Consider the following 22217-nt stretch of genomic DNA (forward strand, 5'->3'; position numbering starts at 1 on the left):
TTTTTATGGATATGTCAAATTGTGTCGTATCTGCTCCACAGTTAGTGGGCATTGGGGTTGTATCTACCTTGACTCTGATGCATAACCCTTCTACAAACATTTGCATGCAAGCTTTTGTGTCAATATATGTTTTCAATTCTCTTGAGTATAAACCTAGGAGTGGAATGGCTGGGTCATATGGTAACCCTTTTTAACTTTTTGAGGAACTGCCAAACTCTTTTCCCCAGTGGCTGCACCAAGTTCACATTCCCACCAGCAGTGCATGAGGAGGAGTCCCTTCTCTCCGCACCTACACCAACATTTATTTTCTTTCTTAAAAAAATTATAGCTATTCTAATCCTAGTGGGAGTGAGGTGCGATCTCACTGTGGGTTTGATTTGCATTTCTCTACTACAAATGATATTGAGCATCTCTTCCTGTGCTTATTGGCTGTTTGTATATCATCTTTCGAGAAGTATCTATTCAACTCTTTTGCCCATTTTTAAATTGGGCTATTATCTTTGGATTATTGAATTGTAAGAACTCTTTATATATTCTGGGCACTAGACTCTTATTACATAGATGATTTTCAAATACTCTGCCATTCTGTATGTTGTCTTTTCACTTTCTTGATAGTCTCCTTCGATGCACACGTTTTAATGGAGTTCAATTTGTCTATTTTTTTTTCATTTGTTGCCTGTGCCTTTGGCATCATGTTAGAGAAATATTTGCTTAATCCAGGGAAATGAAATGCATACCTAGGTTTTCTTCTAAGCATTGTACAGTTTTAGCTCTTATATGTAAGTCTTTGATCTGTTCTGTGTTAATTTTTGTATGTTGCACAAAGGAGAGCTTCAAATTCATGTGGAAAAGGGTTTCTCTTGCATGTGGTTATCTAGCTGCTTCAGCGAAATCTGTTGTAAAGTTTATTCTTTCTTCACTGAAGGGTCTTGGTGCCTTTGTCAAAATCAGTATTTGCTTCATGTAGTTTCAGGATCTGTGGTTAGTTCATAACTACCCTTACTTTTATTTGAAAGCATGAAATTTATGACATGACAGCAGAATAAGAGGTACTTTCTATATTTTAAAAGTAATCTTGGTGAAAAGAAAAAAATTAGAGGAGATATGTGTTTTTCTTCCTTCCTTCCTTCCTTCCTTCCTTCCTTCCTTCCTTCCTTCCTTCCTTTCTTTCTTTCTTTCTTTCTTTCTTTCTTTCTTTCTTTCTTTCTTTCTTTTCTTTCTTTTTTAAAGATTTTACTTATTTATTTGACAGAGAGAGAAAGCAAGCACAAGCAGGGGGAGGGGCAGAAGGAGAGGGAGAAGCAGGCTCCTCACTGAGCAGGGAGCCTGACATGGGGCTCCATCCCAGGACCCCAGGATCATGAGCTGAGGTGAAGACAGACACTTAATGACTGAGCCACTCAGGTGCCCTGAAACGTGTTTTTACAGAAGAAAGTTTCATAGTATATGATTACTGCAGATTGTACTAAGCCCAGGAATAGTCTAAGTAAGGAGAAAGATATTTTTCAGAATTATTTTGCAATGAAAGAGAAAAAAACTTCTCCCTTATCTATGAGCACTAAAAGAGATCTAAAGTTTCAGAATAGAATATTAGATACCTTTTATTGAGAGCTTACTGTTCTAGGCACTGTATTAGTTTTGTGTTTATAATATTCCATTCAATTCTTACATAAGCCCTAGAATGCGATGCCTGTCAGCAGAACTTGAGTGAAGTAGTCATCTACAAAAGCGATTCTTAAGGAAATGTTTCCAGAAGAAACAAGTAAGAGGGGACATGTAGCAGGATAGCAAAGGGGAAGAAACCAAGCAAGATGGCATTTCAGGGATTGTCCAGCCAAGGATGATTCCACCCAATTCCACAAGGAGCTCTGAGTTGTAAAATTGCAACTCTGATTTATCTACCATGAGATCAAAGAAGTAGGCTTTTATTCTTCCTAATTATCAGTCGTTGGCTAAGGGATCCCCAAGGAGTATACGGACACTGGGGCTCTTGGGCTCTCTCTGATGGTGGGCAATGGTGGGTCCGGTAACCAAGGGCAGTCCCTGCTCTCAGTGGCAGCGGTGGAGCTGGTGAGTGAACACACAAGGAGTTGGAAGCTGGGAAAAGGGTACTCAGAAAACTTACAGAGAAGGAAACAAAGGCTAAGTTATACAGAGAATGAGCACAAATGTGTGTGACTCCAAATTCTTTTTCTTTCCCTTTTTCTGTATGCCTCCAGTCATAAAGACACTGACACTGGGAACTTCCAAGAATATCCTGTTTCAGGTGTCATTATGCCCTTTTCTCAAGACTGAATACACTTCCAGAGATTTTTTTTTTTAACTTGAGATCTGTCAAATTGCATGCAAAATTTTGAATGTATATATGTGAGTGTATTCATGGGCTATGTTTCCCCCCTTTGAGAGTGAGTTGATGGCTTACATCAATTTATTAAAGGGAATTTAAAAAACAAAATGTTAAGAATCACTAAGAGATCTTTCTCCATATTTATCTCTTATCCTGCTTAGGATCTTATGACTTGTTTATCATTATTATATCTTTAAAACTTTGATCTCAGGGCACCTGGCTGGCTCAGCCTATCTGCCTATGGCTCAGGTCATGATCTCAGGGTCCTAGGACTGAGTCCCACATTGGGTTCCCTGCTCAGCAGGGAGTCTGTCTCTCCCTCTGCCTTTCCTCCCTGCTTGTGATCTCTCTCTCTCTCTCTCTCTCTCTCAAGTAAATAAATAAAATCTTTAAAGAAATTGATCTTACGAGTTCAACTTAATGATAACAAATAAAGATTTAGGATATTGACAGCTTCCCTCCCCCACTTTCAGCACTGTTTTCACTTGATCTTATCATTTTGAGAAGAACTGGCATTAATTATTTTTTAACATTTGGTATAACTCATAGGGAAGCCTTTTGTCCTAGCTTTTTTATGTGGAAGTTTTCGATTACCGATTCAATTTCTTTACTTGTTTAGAGGTCTATTTAATGTATATTTCTGCCTGGAATCACAAAGAACTTAAACATTATTTTGTTAGACAGATAGTTTACTTAAAATTAAGGCAAAAAGTTCACTAAGGGCATCAAATGAGCTTGGTTTGTGTTTCCATTGATCAATTCAACTGGATAATTGCCAGATATTCATTTAGTGTCTGTATGACTTACACACACACACACACACACATACACACACACTTAGCCTAGAGAGCAAGTGCATAGTATTTTTAAAAATTCAGAAAGAATTCCCAATAATTTTCCTGAATATTTTTCTGATTATGTGATATAAATAAGAGTCTTTTTGTGTACACATAATTAATCACTAGAACTTTTACAAAATGAGTCTGAGCGAGTCTCTATAAAAGAGAACATTCTAAACTTGTAGACCTAAGTAAGCTCCATGGACTGAGAAAGTTCTAGGGCTTTTGGGGGACTGGGTGGAAGAGACTGATAGAGTTCTCCCTGGGGTGGGGTGTAACAGCCTCTGCCTTTGGGGGCTTGGATGTCTGGTGGCCCCAGCCTGGGCCCAGCTGCTGGAGGTACCAGGTAGGGAGGACACCTATGACAGCAAAGTGATGCCTTTCCCAATAAGCGGTGCTAAAAACAAGGAAAAGTTCAATTACTATAATCTTGGCTGCTTAAGCAGGGTAATGCTCTTAGATTATATTACTCCTCCCTATAATTCACTCTTCAGCCATTCACCACCTTGAGTCTCATTTTCTTTTTTCTAAGTTACATTTTGATGCAATGTAGTTTGATGTCAAATTCAAGCTCAGGGGCGATTTCTCTTTCTAATGCTCCACAAGAAGATGGCAGGTTGTTGGTCCTGGTGAAGCAATGTGAACCAGAGCAGATTCCTTGCTTTTTTTTGGGGGGGGGGGGCGGGAAGCACTGGGCCTACGGTAAGCATACAGGGCTTATTTGTCAAAAGAACAGAAGATAGGAGGAATGAAAGAATATGTGGCATTGAGGCAACACACGCACCAACTCTCGACTTATTTCTCCTTCTTAAAAAGAGCACAGGGTAGGGCAGCCCGGGTGGCTCAGTGGTTTAGCGCCGCCTTTGACCCAGGGCGTGATCCTGGAGACCCGCTCCCTGCATGGAGCCTGCTTCTCCCTCTGCCTGTGTCTCTGCCTCTCTCTCTCTCTGTCTGAGTCTCTCATGAATAAATAAATAAAATCTTAAAAAAAAAAAAAGAGCACAGGATATAATCCCCCCACCCCCACCCCACAGCACTGTCCTGTCATTTGGGATTGGAAATGAAATACGCGATTTCATCTGGCATTTGGCATCTCGACAGAGGTCCGTTGCCCCACCCCTGGGTACACTAGTTGAGGGGTTGTCAGGGGTGCTTTTTAAGTCACGAGGTGCTGCAGGGAGCGAGTGGATCGTCTCCTCCACGCTGCGAGGCTAGATTCCCGGAAAGAGGCGAGGCCCGGGCTCCCGAGGCCCTGGGCACCCCCCGGGGCAGGGCGGTCTGTCCGCAGGTGTCTGGGGAGAGCCTCCACCACCCCCTCCGAGGGATCCGAGCATCCACAGACCCGGCGTCGGTGTCACAGCCCGAGCGCGGCCCCGGGGTCCCGCTGCGCCCGCTCCGCAGCGCCAGGCGCGCGGGCCCCCGAGCAGGGGTGCGGCCGCTGCAGCCGCTCTGCCCTCGGGCGGGACCCTGGGGTTTTCTCGCACCTTTCGGGGAGCTCTGGGTGCGCAGGAGTCCCCGGGGCCCGCGCAGGACGTGAGAAAGGGAGGAGGGGGCGAGGCGCGGGGATGGGACCCCGGGGGGGCGGGGCGCGAGGTCCGAGTCGAGCCTCGGCTGGGCCCCCCGACGCGGCAGGAGGGCGGCCGGGCCCCGGGTCCCAGCGGCCGCGAGCGCAGCCTACCTCCGCCCCCTCCGCCCCCTCCGCCCCCGCCCCCGCCCCCGCCGGGCCCAGCCCCGCCCCGCCCCGCCCCGCCCCGGGCTCCGCGCCCCGGGCTCCGCGCTCCGCGAGCGGCGGGTGCGCAGGTGTCCCGCGGCGCGGACGATGGCCAAGGTCCCGGAGCTGGAGGCCGCCCTCCTGCAGGCGCAGCCGTCGCCCCAGGCGTCGCCCGAGGCCCGGGGGGCGAGCTGCGCGCAGCTCCTGGGCAGGGGCTTGCTGGTCCACGCCGAGGCCAGGGGGTACCTGGCGGGGGCCGGGCGGCCGCGGGGCGCCGCGCAGGAGGCCGAGCCGCCCGTGGGAGTGAAGGCAGGTGAGTGCGCGGCCCCGATTCCAAGCAGCGCATCCGCAGTAAAAGGGAGCGCCCCGCAAACATCGCGTTTGCCTAGGACGTGCAGCCCGGATCTTTGCATTTTCCCCAGGAAAAGTGTTTGTCCACTAGGAATTAACTCCGAGAGGTGTTGCGTCGTCCTCCTCTCGACCCCCCTCGCCTCCTCCCCCTCCCCCGCCCAGGCCACCCCGTCACACGCCGGGGTACTCGATTGGATTTTACATTCTGATTTTTCTTTATCGTCCTTGCAACGCGCGAGCAGAAATGCATGTGAGCAATGGTAACTTTTCCTCTGAAGAAGAGGATGCGGAGGATCAGGACGGCAAAACCAAAGCAGCCGATCTACACCTGTCTCAGAAGAAAACCATCACGCAGATGATGAAGGATAAAAAGAAGCAGACCCAGCTCACCCTGCAGTGGTAAGACCCCCGCAGGAGTGCTCTTCAGCACCTGTTGAGTTTCAAAAGTCAGTATCCTAAAAAAAAAAAAAAAAAAAAAAAAAGTCTTCAGTATCTGCTTTTTCTCCATTTGCTCCTCCTTCAAACTTTTTGGGGGAAGTTTAAAATACCAATAGGAAATTTATCCTTTCTTTTTTTCACTGAATATTTGGTATAGAGACATATCCTGGTATCGATGAAAAACGATCTGCAGTACAAAACCCCATCACTTTGTTCATTATTGTCCCAAGCTATAATTTTGTCAAATGTCAGCAATAATGAATGTTTTTTTTAATGTTTTTTTTAATGACTTTTTTTTTTTTTTTTTTTTGCTTAACATACAGTCAATTTGGTCCTTAACATATTTGTTATTCAGTAGGGCTGTGTTTATAGAACTTGATTCTTTAAAATAACTTCTAAGGAGGAAGAATCTTAATATTGCCTTTATCCATATGAGGGCAAGTTAACAATTGTGCATTGGTCATTAGGTGAAATAGGTTTGAACTAGAAGACATCGAAAAATAGGTTAAAAGATTACTATTAAATAAATGTTCAACTATTTTTATGGCACATGTCATATATGATTTATTACAGGGAAATATCATGAACTCAATTTTGTGGAAAATCTTTTTAAAACCAAGTTTATCAGTAAGATCTCTACATATAGAGAGTATTTTGTAATATTATCCAGAAGGAAGAGGGATCTAAGTAAAAACTCGAAGCTTCCCCACATAGTGTGAAGAAATAGGAATGTAAATTTCCTCCCAAATTACAAATAACAAGCAAATAATTTGAGAGGTCTGTTTACTGATCAGTTGTATGTTTACATGTAAAGTATGATCTAAATCTTAGAAAAATACAATAAGAAAAATAATATCCAAAAAACTAACCAAAAAACCTGTTAAATTTTATTTTCAATTGAGTTATAATTTGCATATACTGGATTTTTGTGATTATATTCTTAAACCTTTTCAAATATTTGAAATATAAACCAAATATTCTTCTAAAGTTATGGCTTAACTATTGAAGTTGATGTCATACTTACTGGTTAAAAATACACTGGAGCAGTAAATATTTGAGTTAATTATCTGGAATACTTCGGATACAACTATTTTATCAGGTAATTGGGGCAGAAGTTATGGAGAGCTGTTGAATGATCACTTCCAGTTTCTCATTTCAAATTAAGTGAATGGAAACAAACTTGTTTTTTTATTTCATAAATATGATTGCACTGTAATTAAAGAAAATAAATCATATCCCTAATTAGCATTGTAGTCATGGCTCAGATTATTTAGTATTTTGAAGATAATGACAGTGGCTACAACAACATCAAAACAGCAGGTGAACAGTTGACATTTTATGTATGCCGTTAAAATATGATTTTAAATAGTTGAATGTTTTCTTAGTGAATTTCATATTTTTTGAAATGATAAAATACTGTAATTTTGTTTGAATTTTCCATACCCTTTCCTAAAAAGGAGTCTTACATATAGTTTTTTTTTAATTTATTTATGATAGTCACAGAGAGAGAGAGAGAGAGAGAGAGAGGCGGAGACATAGGCAGAGAGAGAAGCAGGCTCCATGCACCAGGAGCCCGATATGGGATTCGATCCCGGGTCTCCAGGATCGCGCCCTGGGCCAAAGGCAGGCGCTAAACCGCTGCGCCACCCAGGGATCCCTTACATATAGTTTTTAAAAAATGAAGTGAGATATTTGAATTTTGAGAATTTTCACTTAGGGTTTTGTAGATTATTGGGGATGTTAAAAATTAGAGCTGAAAATTGAAGTGAAAAATCTGGCTGAGTAACTTCAACTGTCATCTAGATGCTTGGTTTTATAGATGCAAATCTTACTGGCTTTTGGTTCTTTTTTTTTCCTTCTTCATAGAAAAATGGACAGCTAATGCTTTATATCTGATGAACATTACTTTAAGCTTTTATCTTCTGTATCTTGGAAATATGTTAAATCAGAGATCTTGGATAGTTGCACTCAATTTTAATCTGAATGCATACTCTATATTGCATTGTTCCTATACAGTAAAATCATAATTTAACTATACTTACAAAGAGGGTATACATAAATTTTAGTCAAAATCACCTACTGAATTGTTAGAAAAACTGGGAATGCAATCTATAAGTTCTGAGCTCTTGATTGCTGTTCAGATATTTGTAACACTTAAATATATACTGCATGTATATAAATTGTGTTTAATTGCAATTGTAGACATTCAAAGTAAATAGAATTAGGTCTAAATTTTCAAAATTTACATGATTATATTTACAACAGTTGAATTTATAAATGTTATATTTGTAAATGTCTCTAGAGATGTACATTATGTTTCAAGTGTATGGTATATTTTAGGTAGTTATAGTACTGAATATAGCAAAAAGCATAGGAGTAGAAATAGACCAGTACCATTTCAGACTTAAGTGAAGTGAGTTTACTCTTAGGTATTTTGCCAATAAATGCATCATCATGCTTCCCTAACCATTTAGGATTCAGAACTAGTTTATGAATGAAAGTTGGAGGTTGTAGGCATTTGCTGGCTTGAAACCTGGTAGTCATTTAGGGTTGAGAATATGCTTTTAAAAAAACATCATCTTCAGTTTCACCATTCATGGTTTGTACCTCGCAGGGCAAACCATAATGAATTGTGAGGATTTCCATAAGCTTAAGACCTGTTTTTTTGGGATATAGACCAGGCAGGAGTGGTTTTATGTTAGCCATGGTATTTTAACTGCACTAACAGGTGTTCATTGCTCTTCTAACCTTAGTTCTTGTGATCTGACTTAATAATATCCAGAATAAAGGAAGTTTACTCATGTCTACCCATGAACTCATTTAGGCAAGAGTCTGTATTCAAAAACAATCATTAAGCCAATGTGAAAGAAGAAAGGAAAGGAGAAATAAAGAAAAGGTTTGACCAAATTTTTTGTCCCCCCCTTTTTTATAGGCTTGAAGAGAATTACATCGTATGTGAAGGAGTCTGCTTACCACGGTGCATCCTTTATGCACACTATTTAGATTTCTGCAGGAAAGAGAAGTTGGAGCCAGCCTGTGCAGCCACCTTTGGAAAGGTAGATGACATATATTGGCTATACTACTTTACAACTAAAGTCATGTCAGGTAGACGGTGCAGAAACACATTCATCTGAGCAAGTTTTCTTATAGAATATTGAGAAATTTGTTTCATAAGCATAAATGAAATTTCTTACGGGTGTACTCTATGTTTTATTTTGATTTTACCTATTATAGGTTTTTACCTTGAGCTACTTTGTGTTTTGAACATTGGGACCCTGGCTATCAGAAGATTTAATGTAATATTAAAGAAAGTTCAAAGAAAAATGTATTAAAGAGCATGGTATGGCCTGTATTGAGAAGCAAAATTAAGTAGAGGTGACAAGTATCTTGTTGATGCCACAATCGTGATTATTGTTTAGCTAGTCCAACCATATGGTTTTTAATAGATTTGTACTTCATTTCATAAATAGTTCCCTTGATGATTCTCTATTTCACTGAGTATGTTTACACCCCAAACTCCAAGATGTTGCAAGAGGATTGGTTAAATATTGCTTATTTAAAAACATTCCTTTCTGCCCAACCTGTATGGTTAGGATGGGAATCTATAGAGTTGGCATTACTATATTTATGTATGTTGATCTTATTTTGAGAATCAGGAAACAATCTCTTGGGAAAGCCTTGTTCTTTGTGATTCTTCTCATGCTCTGCTAAGAACCTACAATAAATAGCCTAGAAAAACTATAGGAAGCTTAAGTCTCAAACATTGCCTCTCATGTAAACTGAAATCCAAATTCTAACCTGTAGAGGGACTCATTGTCCAGAAAATAATGAATACTATAGTCTGGCTTCTCAGTTTTTGAAAATAAATAATTTATAAATTTATTTTGAGAACCTATCTGCCTATGGGAGTCAGTGTGATAGGGTACATGGTAATCTCATGATATAGGTTCTGGCCTAGCCAGTGACTAATTTATTGTGAGACCTTCTGAAAAGCACTTAACCATTTCAAAACTCAGTTCACTCATTCCCTAAAATGAGGAAATTGTGTAAGACAAATTCTAACATTCATTTTAGCACTGCTGTTTAATAAGTCCCCCTGATGGCAGTATTCTTAACTGTTTGGGGAGTCATGGAGCAGACTCAGATTTCTCAGATTCTGGGAATCTGGTTAAAACTACAGAACCAGTCCCCCAGAAGTTAACATATGCAAGAAGTTTGCCATGGAGCCCTTAGGAGATCATACAATTTCCTGTTTCATGTAGAAGAGATTTCGTTCTTTAATCACATGCTAATTTTTAGTAAACTGTAGAGAAAGGAATATAGGAAAAAATTTAAAACACTGCTGTGGAGATCTGGTAAGATAGAGAATGTTTCATGTGTTCTCTCATGGTTGGAGATGGATATTTAATTGTGGCAAACCTCTGCATAAAATTACTATAAAGGTACTCAAATTTTTCTTTTAAGTACATGAGTAAGATAATAATTACTTTGATCATAACATTAAGCAAAAGTAGATACCAGTATGATCCACTTTGGAAGTTGAGACAAGAGCAGTAAGATAATCTCATCCAAAAAGCATCTTCTTGCCTCTGCTGATGTATTATTGCTTATCAATATAGTAATATGTATGATATTACTTCATCCAGACTAAATATTTGCTCAAAGTTTAACATTTACTTTCTCCAATTAACTAGTTGCAAGTTGCTTGCAATAGAACCACACACTTCCTAAAAACTAAATTAATTGACTTTCTTTTTAGACAATTCGCCAGAAATTTCCCCTCTTGACAACTCGGCGACTCGGAACAAGAGGCCATTCAAAGTAAGACCCACTGATGAGCATGTATCAGATCTGTACATGTGATACCCTGTACCTGAGGATTGACACATGTAAAATAAGGATTATCTTTATCAGTGAATGGAATCAGGTATTCTCTTCTTGATGAAGCAGATTTTTACCAACTGTAAGAACTAGAAAGAAAAAAAAAGTGGCTTTTAGAATAATGTTTAAAAAGCAAAATTTCTACTGAAAAATCGCAGTATGTTATTTTTTCTGATAAAATGATTTAAATGAATCATTTTTCATAATCTTAAAGCCACTACCGAAGGCACCAGTGTCCTGAAGGGGGAGTGTTTATGGTTAAGTAAGTGGCCAGATGGAACCCACAGCACTCTCAGAGGTAAGGCCAAAGCCAGGAGTTGAAGTGTGGTTCAGGCTCTTCCTCTGAGTTTTGCAGATGATAATTTCTTCATATCCTCTTCTTTTCCCTTCAAGACAAATGACCTGCACAAATGACTTCTTTGGTCACCTCTTAATGTAAATATAAACAAAGTAAGTTCTCTCTCTTGATAACTTTACATTTTCTTTTCTCTTGTGGCAATCTCTGTAGGAACCCCACTTACAGTTTCTCATTCATTCATTCATTCATTCATTCATCTGTCTGCTGTGTTTCCCGTTTTTCCTTTCCTTCTGCCTACAAACATATTCAGGACTCTTTCATGTTGATAAAAATAAGATTATTCCAAACCCGCTGTACTATCCACAATTGCTCTGTTATTTTGCATCTCGTTGCTGTTCCTGGAAAGTGGCTCTGCTCACTTCCCTTACCATTCTTCACAGGCCTGTGTGTCCTAGCCGATTTCTTTACCTGGACAAAAACTCCATAGCTTATTTTTCCTGTTACTCATGTTCCTTGGCACCTGCCTAGCATGTGAACCTACTGACAGTGCCCTCTTAAGATAAATCAACGTGTAAAATTTCTCCTGTGGATTCTCTGTGGCAGCACTGCCAGGTCTTCCTCCCTCTTCTATCATTTGTTGGCTAGCTCCTCCAGTGGCGTCTTCTGTCCTAACATCTAGTTCAGCATTGCCCAATGAAATATAATGCAGCCACACATTTAATTCAAAAACTTCTAGTAGCCACATTAAAAAAGTAAAAAGGGACAGATGTTTTTTGCTTTTAATGTTTTATTTAATCCAGTATATCCAAGGAATTGTCATTTCACCATAGAATCAAAATTAAAATTATTGAGCTATTTTACATCCTTTTCTCCCCTAGTAAGTGTGTGAGATCCAGGGTGTATTTGAGACCCATCGTGCATCTCAATTCAGATTAGTCACATTTCAAGTGGTCAATACTCACATGTGACTGGGAGCTACCCTAGTGGATAGCCCAGCCTTAGTCACTTGCCAGAAAAAATAAATCTTCCCTTATGAATTCTCTTGAATTGGTCTCTCTCCATTCTCATTTTTAGAATACAGCCATGCCTCTGTCTTTCCAGTCCATTCAATACAATTTTTCCAAACTAACCTTCTAAAGTTTTAGTTCAATCATATCTCTGTCATGTTCAGAGACTTTCAGCAGCTCATGACAAATTTTTCACTTTGACATTCAAGGCCCATTAAGGCTTAGTGCCATTCATTTGCCTACCTTATCTACTCTCCCTTCTCAGCGTGTAGCCTATGTTCCCACCGCATTAATGCCAAGTACCCTGTTCTTCACCCTCAAATGCCATTCATTTGTCTATGCTGTCTTCCTCCATGGAAGATGCCCTCTCCCCTACTGGTATGTTGAAAGCTTATCCATTGAAAAGACTGTCTGATGAGCTCCCTCTTTTGAATTTTTACTTACCTTTTGATTTCTTGTAGGCTCTTTCTTTGTACCCTCCCAGCAGTTCATTGGTACCTATCTTAATGTGAAATTAGCTTATTTCTTCCCCTCAAAAGATAGTATTTTGAGGATAGAGACTTTGTCTCATTCATTTTCATATCCTTTCTGTTGTGGGCTACATAATCAATTGTCAATTAAAGTTTATTTAATTGATCCTTATTCATGTTAACAACCTGTGGTCTGAGAAAGAGGAATGAAATGCCAGATTGAAAATGACTAAATTGGCCCTTTCCTTCTAACCAAGTCAGGACTTGTTTGTCAAAGTTGAATCAGTTTAACTGGCTGATTTCTACTGAGTTTTGATTCCTACTGAATTGTGTAGGTGGAGGAAAGATCAGATAGTGTTTGAAGTAGATAGTAGAAAAAAGAGGCAAAGCAATGCAGAGAAATCCTCTTCACAGGATCTGCAAGAGGGAAGGCAGGCAGGCTGCAGAGAAAGTCAATTAATCCTAGAAGGAGCCTTTAGGATTAGGGATAAATCATTAACCCTGTCCATTGTGACACGGAGAGGCTCCGATGTTTAGGTTTATGTAACAACATGTGGTAACTTCAGGCAATTTGTTTGGTATCTAAGAGCAGATATGCCCAAGAGCAAAGCATTAATAATTTGAAAAATTTTTTTTACCTTCCGGATATGCCATTTGTTTCTTATAACTTGCTTGTTATATTTTTGGTATTTTGATATCATGGGGAAAATATTTTTCTGTAGGTAAAGTAAGTATGTAGAGGGATATGGCAAGATGTAGAGTTTGTGTATCTTGCAATTGGCAATGCTTTGATGTCATTATTCTTAGAGAGTTTTCCGGTCTTTATTTATGTCCAAAAGTTGCCTAGAGTTAGGAACAGGCAGGTTAGAGTTGGACAGATCTAAGCTTTAATCCCATATCATATATAGTCACTGTGTAATACCAGTTGAATTGTTCAGTTTTTCATCAGTAGAGGGTACATGGTATGTGTTTTACAGGTTTGTTGTGAAAATTGAGATGAAATATAGGAATGGATGGATAAATGAATATGCTTTCAACCTGACTGTCCTTAATAATATGAAATTAATCTCTCAATCCATCCAAAAATCAGCAATGCAATTAAAAGTCATTATTAATTGAGCACTGTACATGCACACACACACACACACACACACACAACCACACACTCTCAAGTCCTTACAATGACAATACAAGATTGGAACTGCTGTGTTTTACAAGTGAGGAGACTGCAGTTCAGAGATTACTGACTTGCCCAAAGCTACACATGTGCTATAAAATAACAATGTTGGCATTTAAATCAAAGTTTATCTGACTCTAAAGTTTGTGCTTTGTCAACTAGTAAATCCTACTTTTTTTGATATCAGTCATATCAACAAAACAATTATTGTAGTTGTAATCAAAAAGTAATTGAACTTTTGATTTTTTTGAGGTATATATTTTGTCTGTTGCCTACTCTGTTTTAAAAACTTATTAATAGATTCTTCTTCAAAGAGCTAATATTTTCTGAGGCCTCAATCATAAGGTATTTTAAGTTATTTTACATTTAGAGATATTTATGTTTTTATGTAAAGGAAATTTGTGGCACAAATATAATTATGCTTTCTGCCTTTAATTTTTGTCCTAAACATTTCTCTATGTTAGTGTATTATCTTCACAATCATCATTTCTAATGGCTATTTAGTATTTCAAAAATTTAGATCTTAGGAAAATATTTTTATGTTTATAGAAATATGAACAATTGGTGAAACACGGAAATATAAATGAAGAAGTAAGCATATTTTGGAGAAAGAGAAATTTATAATTTCTCCGAATTTTACCATTAATTTTGTAAAACTTATTTTATTGAAGTAGTTGTTTATTCTAGTGCCTTAACATACTATCACTAAATATTTATTGAATTATTTCCAAAATATAAATAAGCTTAGTATTACTTTATTTTGAGTTCTGTGGATCATATATTAAAATCTATAAACATTATATAACTGCTTAATGATGGTTATTTAAAAACATAAGCTCTCAATTTTTGTCAAAGTGTCATAGAATTTTGAGTATGTCCATTTTTTTCATTTGAGTCTTACAGACAGAATTTATTTTAGGACATGATTAACTCAAAAGATTCTTCTGTATTCTGGGTAGAAGATAGCACCATTGTTTCTAAAACTGTCTTTAGACGCCTTTAGGGTTCATGGAACAATGTTACCCTTCAAATTTTACTCCCTGTACAAAATCCGAAAGTTGGAGAAACATTGATCTTTGTGATAAAGAGGTGATTGATTAGTAGGATCTGCAAACTAGGAGTGAATTTTGTGTCTATTTCCAGGTTTTGTTTCTCTAAGTTCTGACGTAACTGGATATTAAAATGATCAGTCCTCACTACTTATCTTTGTACAGGTGCTACTTCTTTCCCTCATAAGAATGAAAGGCAATAAATAAAATAAGGCAAAAATTAATTTGACCAAAAGGAAGAGATAAAATACACAAAACATACATTAAAAACAACATAAAATCCAAACAGACAGAATCACTAGGGAGATATCATAGATTAGCCAATATCACCAATATCATGCGCTGTCAAAATTAGAAACAACTAAAAATTGAATAAATTGTTTCCAGTGGCAGGTCTGATGTTTTACAATAGAAGCCATTGCTGCTGCTGGTTACTGAAAAGGTCTTTAAAACTTAACACCGGGGTCAGAAAGCCTTGCCCTAGGACGTCTAACCTGAGTGTGTTTTGGGGACAAAGCCAGTCAGTTTGCAGGGTCCTTAGCAGCTCAGCTCTCTGTCCCTTCCCTGTCACCGTCCCCCTGCTGCCAAGAAGCCCCAATGCCACATTCTCAATACCAATATAAAGACTGACTTGGCTTTTGAGTTTTTTGTTGTCTTCTCTTTGGTATTGGTATACTGCTGATACCAAAATATACACCTGATTTTTTTTTTCCTGTGTAGTATTTTTAAATTTGGATTTTGAAAAAGTAACAGTGAAAGAAAATCGTGGAAGCACAAAAGAGCATCCAATGAAAAGAAATTTTTGCCTATTTCATGTTACAAATGGATTATATTAATAATCCATTCATATTTTTATCAGTGTACAAAGCAGGGTGCTAAAGAGTTTTTAAGTGCAAATAGTAGGATAGGGTATATGCTATAAAAAAACTTCCACTATTAATATTCATTTATTTAATAAGCATTTCATTGAGTGTCTTGGTGCTGATGAGGCCTTAGGAAGACAATGATGAAGAAAAAGAGCCTCTATCCCACCATTGCTCAGAATAGCTCAGAAGAAGATGGGGGGAACACAGTGAAGACCACCAAGCAGATTTCATGTACACGGTAGACTGTTTGATCAGAAGTTACATTTTAATTTCTTGTAGACTTTGATCAGTCGAATCTTGGTTTTCAGACATGATGGACAAAAGCTATTATCTTATTTATTAGTAGTGATTTAGTGGGTTAATAAAACTGATACGGCAGCTGCCCTTATCGTAGTAAGTTATTGCAAGTCCCTGAACAGCTTAATCCCATCATTTCCTTATCAGTGATCATTTGTGTAGTGTAAACTAACATCAGGGCTACTAACTCAGTGGAAACATATGTTTCAGGAATTCTATATAATGATTGAACTAGAAAAGAAGAACTAGGGCAAGTAGAAATTTATCAGCAAGTGAAGAAAAGTATTAGACACAATGCAAATATTTTAATAGTAAGAGCAACAATGATTTCATTTGTCCTTTAAAAATCTTTTATATTTTATAACATGTTTACTTTAAAATGTGGATATAAAAACTAATTAATAAATCTTTATTGCTAAAATGTAAATGTATCTGTCATTTGATATAAGGCTAAGGACGGTTGACACTAATGAATGAACACAATTTGTTCGATAGTCACAAAGGTCCCTGTATTATGCAAACATTTTCTTAAAGAAATTAGCTAGTCATAGCCAGGATTTTTAAGCACTTTTCACATATCTTTTTAAATAAAAATGGGTAAGAGTCATTTGGGAGAAAGAACTGTGAAATGATTGGGAATCCTTATTCAGAGTACCCACAGAACAGGCATTGGATAGTGGTATATAAATTAAAATAGTTATTGCACACTTATACAGACCTTACTTTTTGTTTAACATGCACCAACCATATGTCTTTGTTATACTAGAATATTCCTGGCAAATATTTCCTAGCAAGATTCATTTTAGGGGAATATATTAACAATAAAATAATGTTGTAAAGTGATGAGATTGAGATGAAAAACCCATGTATACTTTGCATGAAATTACTCTCCCTAGTTTTATGAGGTTTACCTTTAGCTGTTAGGAGCTGCTCATTTATTATCTCTTCTCTGGTCTCAAAGACATTAAATCATCACTCAAATGATAACATGTATCTAGTAGACTAAAAGGAAGATTAAGGGAGAAAGATTATTTTATTGGTTCCAGAAGAAACTAGATATAACAGTGCCAAAACATTACAATGATCATTGCAAAATATTAAAATTTCTATTCCTAGCAACAGTCATTCTACTTAAATACACCGATTTCATGCCCTTGGTATACATGGCTTAGCTATACAACTTTTGTTCAGCTCTAATATTTTACTGGTAACCTGGAAAAGCATAGTGCTACCAGGCAGTTATTGAAACTATTGGCTTTAAGGGAATTTGTGTTTTATCAGTGTCTAAATTTCTAGCAGGAGTCATTGATTCACCCAATACGTGAAGATTTTTCTATACAGTAATTTCTAAGGAGGAAATCAATGAAGGAAAATATCCAGCTCTCTTCCTCTGCACCTTATAGTTTAGTGGGTGAGGTAAACCATGTATCCACACACTAGGGGTATGAGGTATAAAGCTACATAAGATAAATGACCAAGAAAGGAGTTTAAAGGACAGAGTGATGAGATTTGTCTGAGAAACCAAGCAAGCTTCATGCATTAAAGATATGGCCTAAGATATGAGCGGGAAACAAGGAAAGAAAGGAAGAAGGGCATTCCCAATGAAGAATTAAAGTAAGGGTGCCGAGGAGAGAAAACACATTATTTATGGAGAGCAAGTCATTGTGACAGTAATAGGTGAGTTTATACAGTGCTCATGGTAGGGTTAAAGGAGTTATTTCCTTACAACATGTTCGACAAGAAATCCTTTAATCTCTACCAAATTTAAAGTTGTGCTATTATATTTGAATATATCATACTATATGCATGGCCTTAATTAAGAATTGCTGTTTATAAAGTTTTCTTTATGACACATTGTTATTTTTCACTTTTTTCGTGTTATTTATCTATTCAACAAATGTTTATTGATTTCCTATAATAGGGAGCTTACATTCTAGAAGGAATCTTTGTTTATATATGGATTATCAAATATGAAAAATCCAAATTAGTGCTATAGGTCCTAGCGATTCCTGTTATCAATGCTTGCTTAATATGATTTATGCTGAGCTAGAAGACAGCGTTTATGCTGAATGCAAATGTACTCAAAACATTTTCACTTAAGAATTTCTAATGACAAATAAACTTGAGATACAAAATTATATAAAAGATATAATATCCTTTGCTTCTTAAGTATGGAGGCAACATGGTCAGTTGAAACAAAAGTGCTCAGTTGTGTCTGGGTTGATAGTGTCATTTACATTTGGCCTGTGAATAAAATACACTATTTGAAAAGGATTTTCTTTTGCTGGAATTGGGGCCCCAGGGATAGGAAGGTATAAAATCTTAACTCTGAAGGTAGTTGGAAGCGTTATATCCTTCCAGTTTTAAAGATGTTTTTCCCTAATGATTGGAAAGGAGGGGGCAAAATAATACAATCATTTTAGAAAAATAAGAAGCAAATGAATTGTGTAATGAGAACAACCTTTCCTTAAAAGTCATAAGAAAAAATTTACAAGTTCGTATTAGTCAATATTATTGAGTCCTAAAGGATGTTGCAGTTTTTACAAAAAGTGATCATAAGATGATTTTAGAAAATGGAAGTAAAATATGCCTTAGTACTGGTCAGTGTGGTCACTGTTCCATGACTGGCAAGTGGTCTGGCTCAGGAAGCCATAAACAGGGGTGAATTCAGAAGCACATTCCTGATTTGATTCTCCACGTCTGTTTTTTCATTGTAGTGACATCTAGCATAGTTGTCAGGGCACAGTATGTCTTCTAATATTTGTTGAACTCCTGGTCATCCTTTGGACTTGTCCTATGATTTTTGTCTACCACCAGGCAATGAATTTCTTCTCAAATCTGCATGACAAACCATCTTATCATGGTATAACATTATCTACATGCTGTAAAAAGGATTATAGATGAGAAACAAGAAGATCAAAATAAAAGAAAATTATCAACTTTTAAAGCAATGCTTAACATACATTGCTTTGGCAAGTGGTTAAAATTTAGCTATTTAAACTCTAGCATCTATAGATTAAATAGAAAACTTTGCTGGAGAACATGAAATTACAATATATTTCCATTGTAATAGATCCCCTTATTCTCAATCTCTTGTTTTATTTCTTCTAATACAAAGACATTCCCTCTGATGTCTTTGTTCCAAAATTTAAAGAAATTAATTAATTTAAAATAAATTTTAAAAGAAAAATTTTGTGCTTTCTTCATTTCCCCCTTTGTTCTAATCTACCTTAGGGGTTCTGTTTTCCTCATCTACTATTGAAATATTTTCTGTACTGTAAAACTGGAGCAGTTATAAACCTCCTCTGCTCAGGTTGACAACTGCTTATTGTCCTTGCATTGGAAACTTGTTCCCAGGAGTGCCTGGGTGGCTCAGTTGGTTGAGGGTCTGCCTTCAGCTCAGGTCATAACCCCAAGGTCCTGGGATTGAGCCCCACGTTGGACTCCCTGCTCAGCAAGGGAGTCGCTTTTCCCTCTCCCTCTGCTTCTCCTCCTGTTTGTTCTTGCTCTCTTGCTCTCTCTCTCTCTCTCTCTCAAATAAATAAATAAAATCTTTAAAAAAAATGTGTTCCCAGTGTGCAGCAATAAAGTATCTCCATGTACCTTGATCATCCCTCCTTACCATTTCTCAAATATAACAGCTCTTCCTGAAAACATTTATCATAATATATGTAATTTTTTGTTTTGATATTTTAAAACTCTTTCCTCTCCATCTTAAGTATCTCAGGGTCATTAGAGGTGACTTCTCTGCCCTTAGAACTCAGTGGGAGGGAACCTATCTCTGGTTCTCATACTTTAAAAGCCTTCATTTTGGGCCTCCAGGTGTTCTCTTCCCCAGGAAACAAGGAGTTGAAAGCCTGAGTAAATGTGTCCACCAAAAGACCACAGTCTCCTTCTATCCCACATTGCAAGTCCTAGGGCCCCCAGAATTCTCTGTCCAAACACCCCCAGGCCTACCTTCTCCCTCCTATAAGGGACTCTTCCCCAATTCATCCTGAGAAGGGTGCTGTGCTCCACCAATATACGTAGATTTGAGAGGTGACCAGAAGGTAGTAGTTCTTTAGTGGTGGTGGTGGTGGTAGCTGGGGAATTGGATCAATCTTGGACATGGAGGCTGTGTGTTCACAAGAGGCTCCTCACAGTGAAAAGAAGCTCAGGGACTGGGAAGAGAAGGGTGGAGGGTGGCTCTTCTCCCACCACCATGTTCACATGTGGAAGAATTCTAAATTCAAACCCACCTACCAGATCACTATGGAGGTAAATTGTCAAGATAGGAGAATAGGGGGATTTTATTGAGCACTTTGTTAGCTTGACTTATATTTAAATATTTAGACATATGGTATGTGGACTTTTATTTGTACTCTCGTCCTGGGCCTTGAAAATGTTTCGGGGTAGACTCACTCGCCAACTCTTTTCTTTATTGCTAAGATCAGAAGAGAGGCCTTGAAACTTAGATCCTTCACTATCTTGTCTGCTTTAAACTCAGATAATGATGCTAAGTAATGAAGTTTTAAATATGGTTACACTGGAGTCCATGAAAGTCCCCTAACTTGCTTTTATTTAATTCCTTGTCTGGTTTTAGATGAATGCAAATTGAAATAATAAGTAGCCAAGCAGGTAGTGCTCTGCATGGGTTAGGGGTGGGGAAGGAGAGTGAAGGTGGAGGTTAGCAGATGTTGGGCACTCTTACTGAAAGGCCCCACTATTTTTTTTTTTAAGCCCCACTATTTGATGAACTTTTGTACAATAGTTGTAGCATTTGTACTTGGGTATGCAATAAGTCAGAAGTGTGCAGCTTAGGAGAATGAGCTACAACTTCAGAACTGATGAAATACTAGACTTGTCTGGGGCTCAGGATCCATACACACATTTATAAGAAATTATTTGTAACACTGTCACATTCCATGTCTCATAGTTCAATTGATTCATGACAGAATTTTCCCCTCATTGTTGCAGAGAAGTTTGAAATGATAATGACAGTGAATTGGGCTTCTCATTCCTCATGAGGAAAAGAACTTTTGAAAGGTCACATGCTTCACACACATTTCTATGCATGACATTGATATCTTCCTCCAAACAAGGTCATAGTATTTTCTCCATCCAATAAATATACTGTAAAGGAAACCTATCATTTTTTCATTCAGTTGACTACATTCAAATTGAAGGAGCCATTTGCAGATAGACACTTGGTATACTTGGACCCAATGTTGACATTTACAAATTTAAGTGGTTACATTTAGATGCCTACATTGACAATTTTTTGGTCTTTGAAATCTCATATTTTAGGGATTAGAAGGCAATTGGCAGTAGGCGATTCTCCTGTTTTAACCCTAAAGCCGGAAATATGACCACAAGTAGGACTAATGACCATCAAAGGGATTTAGCACATTATTGTGCTACTTGAAAAAAAATCAGGGAAGGAAGGTGATCAAGGGGTTGCAGTGCTTGCGCTTTCCCTAGGCTATACTTTAGTTTCCTTTTCCCTTTCAAAAAACTTCATTAACACAGAGCCGGTTCCTGTCCTTGCTCTAGGTATCATTATTATGGGATTGGCATCAAAGAGAGCAGTGCATATTACCACTCCGTTTATTCTGGAAAGGGCCTGACAAGGTAGAGTTCTACTTTCTTCAAGACAAGTTCTCTGCATTTCTTTAACTATGTATAATAGCAATTGAATAAAATATTTTTTCATTTTTGCTTATTTTGAAATGTTTACTTTTAAGCATCAGCCCTTAATTTCAACTGTGTATGGACATTTACAATGATATGGTCTAGATTACTGGGGAGTTTATATAATTTGTGACCATTAGTGAGAAATTAATAGTGGACAGGGAGTCCCAGAAAGATGAAAAGGAGAAATCAAGGAAGCAGAATTGCTTTAAAATTAGTATTTACTCATAAGGCTGAGTCTGTTCTCAGGCTGGACTCAATAAAGTAAAGTAGAAAATGCATTTTTTTTCCTCTAAGAAATAAGCTATTTAAAAAATCTAAGTGCTTGGGGTGCTTGGATGGCTCAGTTGATAGAGCATGTGACTCTTGGTCTTGGGGTCCTGAATTTGAGCCCCACATAGGGTGTGCAGTCTACTAAAAATAAAATAATAAAATAAAATAAAATAAAAATCTGTGCTTGATCAGCACCTTACAAAGATGAAAAGATTATTATGAATTATCTCTAATTATCCATACTTTGAATACCAGCTTACCTTAAGTGAAATAAAGCTACTGACCTGTTTGGGTCTGTGTGAAAGGAAAAACAAAAATGAGTATAAAGAACACACTACTCTAATCTGCCATTAGCTATCAGGAGGAGGTCATTGATAAGTAGGGTGACATTCAACAAAACCAGTGATAATATCCAATTATTATTTTTAAATACTGGAATTCTGAATAATTAAATCTGTACCTGAGATGGCTTTATGGTATGATTTACTGAGAACTGCTCTTAGCTCACAAAAGAGTAAATTAATTTGAAAAGTAAAGTAATTT

At 37.9% G+C, this 22217-nt stretch overlaps 1 protein-coding gene across 1 annotated transcript in view; it reads left to right on the plus strand.

The window, feature by feature from the left end:
- The first annotated feature begins 5005 nt into the window (after positions 1-5005).
- Positions 5006-22217, plus strand: part of RFX6 (regulatory factor X6) — a 55159-nt gene continuing 37947 nt past the window's right edge. The window contains exons 1-5 of the mRNA XM_025422830.3: positions 5006-5248; positions 5340-5647; positions 8619-8742; positions 10446-10507; positions 21264-21341. Of these exons, the coding sequence (XP_025278615.2) occupies positions 5006-5248; positions 5340-5647; positions 8619-8742; positions 10446-10507; positions 21264-21341 (815 nt within the window). The remainder of the gene's footprint in view (positions 5249-5339; positions 5648-8618; positions 8743-10445; positions 10508-21263; positions 21342-22217) is intronic.

This window comes from Canis lupus, chromosome 1 (genome assembly GCF_003254725.2).
Source record: "Canis lupus dingo isolate Sandy chromosome 1, ASM325472v2, whole genome shotgun sequence".
Lineage (NCBI taxonomy): Eukaryota > Metazoa > Chordata > Mammalia > Carnivora > Canidae > Canis > Canis lupus.